At 39.2% G+C, this 2,500-nt stretch overlaps 1 protein-coding gene across 1 annotated transcript in view; it reads right to left on the bottom strand.

Moving 5' to 3' along the window:
- ptprsb (protein tyrosine phosphatase receptor type Sb) overlaps positions 1–2,500 on the bottom strand; it is a 148,196-nt gene that overhangs the window by 76,840 nt on the left and 68,856 nt on the right. The window contains exon 6 of the mRNA XM_081375411.1: positions 1,711–1,899. Within this exon, the coding sequence (XP_081231537.1) occupies positions 1,711–1,899 (189 nt within the window). The remainder of the gene's footprint in view (positions 1–1,710; positions 1,900–2,500) is intronic.

The raw sequence follows: 2,500 nt of genomic DNA, 5'->3' as shown, positions 1-2,500 counted from the left end.
GTGAGAGACCCGGGTTCGAATCCACTGTGAGACACCAATGTGTCCCTGAGCAAGACACTTAACCCCTAGTTGCTCCAGAGGCGTGCGACCTCTGACATGTATAGCAATTGTAAGTCGCTTTGGATAAAAGCGTCAGCTAAATGAATAAATGTAAATGTAAATGTAAATGTACCTTGTAACCAATCAGATCAACGTGTGATCGTCAACCAGTGGATCTCTGAGCTGAGTGAGTGAGTGGAGGCGGGGCTCATTTGCATATTCATAGAACCACGCATACTAAATGAGGCAAGGGTGTCGAGTTACATTCAAGATATTTTAAGGCACGAAGTATTTCTTTTCAAGGAGAAAAACTTTCAATATGTAATTTTGGTGATCAAAGATGAGCTTTAAGGGATATAATTAAGGGGGACTTTAAACACTCAAAATTTACTGTTTGGAAATTGGGCGTTACGTTTACATGGAATCAGCACTTTAAAACCTTTTAGTGGCTACAGTTTTGTGATATAAACTTAAAATTTGGAACACAACTAGGTTAGACATATGGCTTTGATTTTATAGCAATTTTAGAGTCAAATAAATAGCAATAAACTTCTATAACATTTTGACACTTTTCATGTTTTTAAGTGCTTTCAGTTCTGCAATAAGTGTTTCTTCAGAGACCAACCTTACGCTAGGTTTCCGTCAGGCGCTTCATATACAGAACCTTCCCATCATGGGATCATTTTATGGATTTAGTTTTAATTCGTTCATTTTGTTTAAGTACATTTTTGATTAAATTTTATGAATGAAATGCTTGTAAACACTTTCAGTAGAAATAAATTAAATAACCCGTTAAACATGAAAGTATTATGCAATAATTTAAGACATTTCTCCTTACATAGAACATTTTTGCTTCTTTGAAATTGAGTCAAGAACCTTAAAGTTCTCTATTGAGTGTAGGTCTGCATGTTTAGTTACCTAGTGTTCTATATTGAACCTTTTTTTAAAGCTGGGTCAAGAACCCAAGGGTTGTATGTGTATGTGTATGTGACGGTTCACAGGTTAAAGCATGGAACATTTTGAATAGACTCGAAAATGATGTTGGCATTAGTGGAATTGCATTAGCATGGTTTCAGACCGATATCAGTTTGTAGCAGTAAATGAAGAGATGTCTCATCGATCACAAGTTCAGTATGGCGTACCACAAGGCTCAGTACAAGGACCGCTGCTGTTCACTCTGTACATGCTACCCTTAGGAGATATCATTAGGAAACATGGCATTGGTTTTCACTGTTATGCTGATGATACTCAGCTCTATATTTATTTACACCCTAACGAAACTTACCAATTCACAAAATTAGTGGAATGCATAGTTGATGTAAAAATTGGATGACTAGTAATTCCCAACGACTTAATTCAGAAAAAACGGAGATTGCAATTAATGGATTGGCGTTGAATTTTAGAAAATGTAGAAAAACGTTATCATCTCCGTGTAAACTTCAAAAACGTGGATCTGTGAAACGGTGACGGTGCGCACATGCGTATTACGTGTTTAGTCTATAGGTATGCGCGTTTGAATATAGATGTGCGCAGGCGTGTAGTCTTTCTTTACAAATTGACCTCAACAAATTACTTCTCTGGCCTTAAACATTCATAATACAGAAACTGTGAATACATGAATTCATAATTGACTGTGAAACCGTCCTGACGAAGCTCTCGTGAGGATCGTACCTGATCGCAGCTGCTTGATTCGGCCTTGGCTGAGCGCCGGCTCCACGGGGAGAAAGTCCTTGAACCAGGAGATCTCGGGGTCGGGGATCCCGCTGGCGGCGCACAGCATGGTGGCGGTTCTGGTTCTCTCCACCACCTTCAGCTGAGGGCCCATGTCGATGCTGGGGAAGCCGAAGGGCAGCAGGTCCTCTGAAACACACCCCAAAACATTAATGAGCGGAGGAGACGCTCAGAGGATCACTCATGCACAAGAGTGTGATGGGACACAACACTGGAGATTTTTTATAAAGATTAGTGTTGCTGTGAAATTACAAAAGACCCTAAATATCAGCCTCATCTGGGGATCTTTCTGTTTTCTGTCTTATAAAGTGTCCTGTTATTATTTTTGGTGTGAGCTGTCTGCAGGAATCAGACTGAATCACAAAGATTCTGACCTTATTGCAAACCTGTTTGACAGATTAGATCAGAAAGAGTGATTGATTCGCAGTCGGGCAGACTGAGATTGAGCAGCTGAACATATGACATGACTCTCTGAAATATTATAATCAGAGGAAATGATTATCAGATCGGTATACGTAACCTCCAGCATCAGACAAGGAAATATCTGAAATATTTCAGCATCAGTGTGTTTACGCTCGTGCATTCAGCAGACGCTTTTATCTAAAGTGATTTACAAATGATGAACCCGAGCAATTCGACAAAGAACAACAATATTCATAATACACAATGCCAGTTTTTTTATAGTTATGGCTCTTGGTGTGAACACTGATATAGTTATAGTTATGGTTAT

Source organism: Scardinius erythrophthalmus (assembly GCF_964197995.2).
Source record: "Scardinius erythrophthalmus genome assembly, chromosome: 9".
NCBI classification, from domain to species: domain Eukaryota; kingdom Metazoa; phylum Chordata; class Actinopteri; order Cypriniformes; family Leuciscidae; genus Scardinius; species Scardinius erythrophthalmus.
This window is presented reverse-complemented; position numbering and strand designations above follow the sequence as displayed.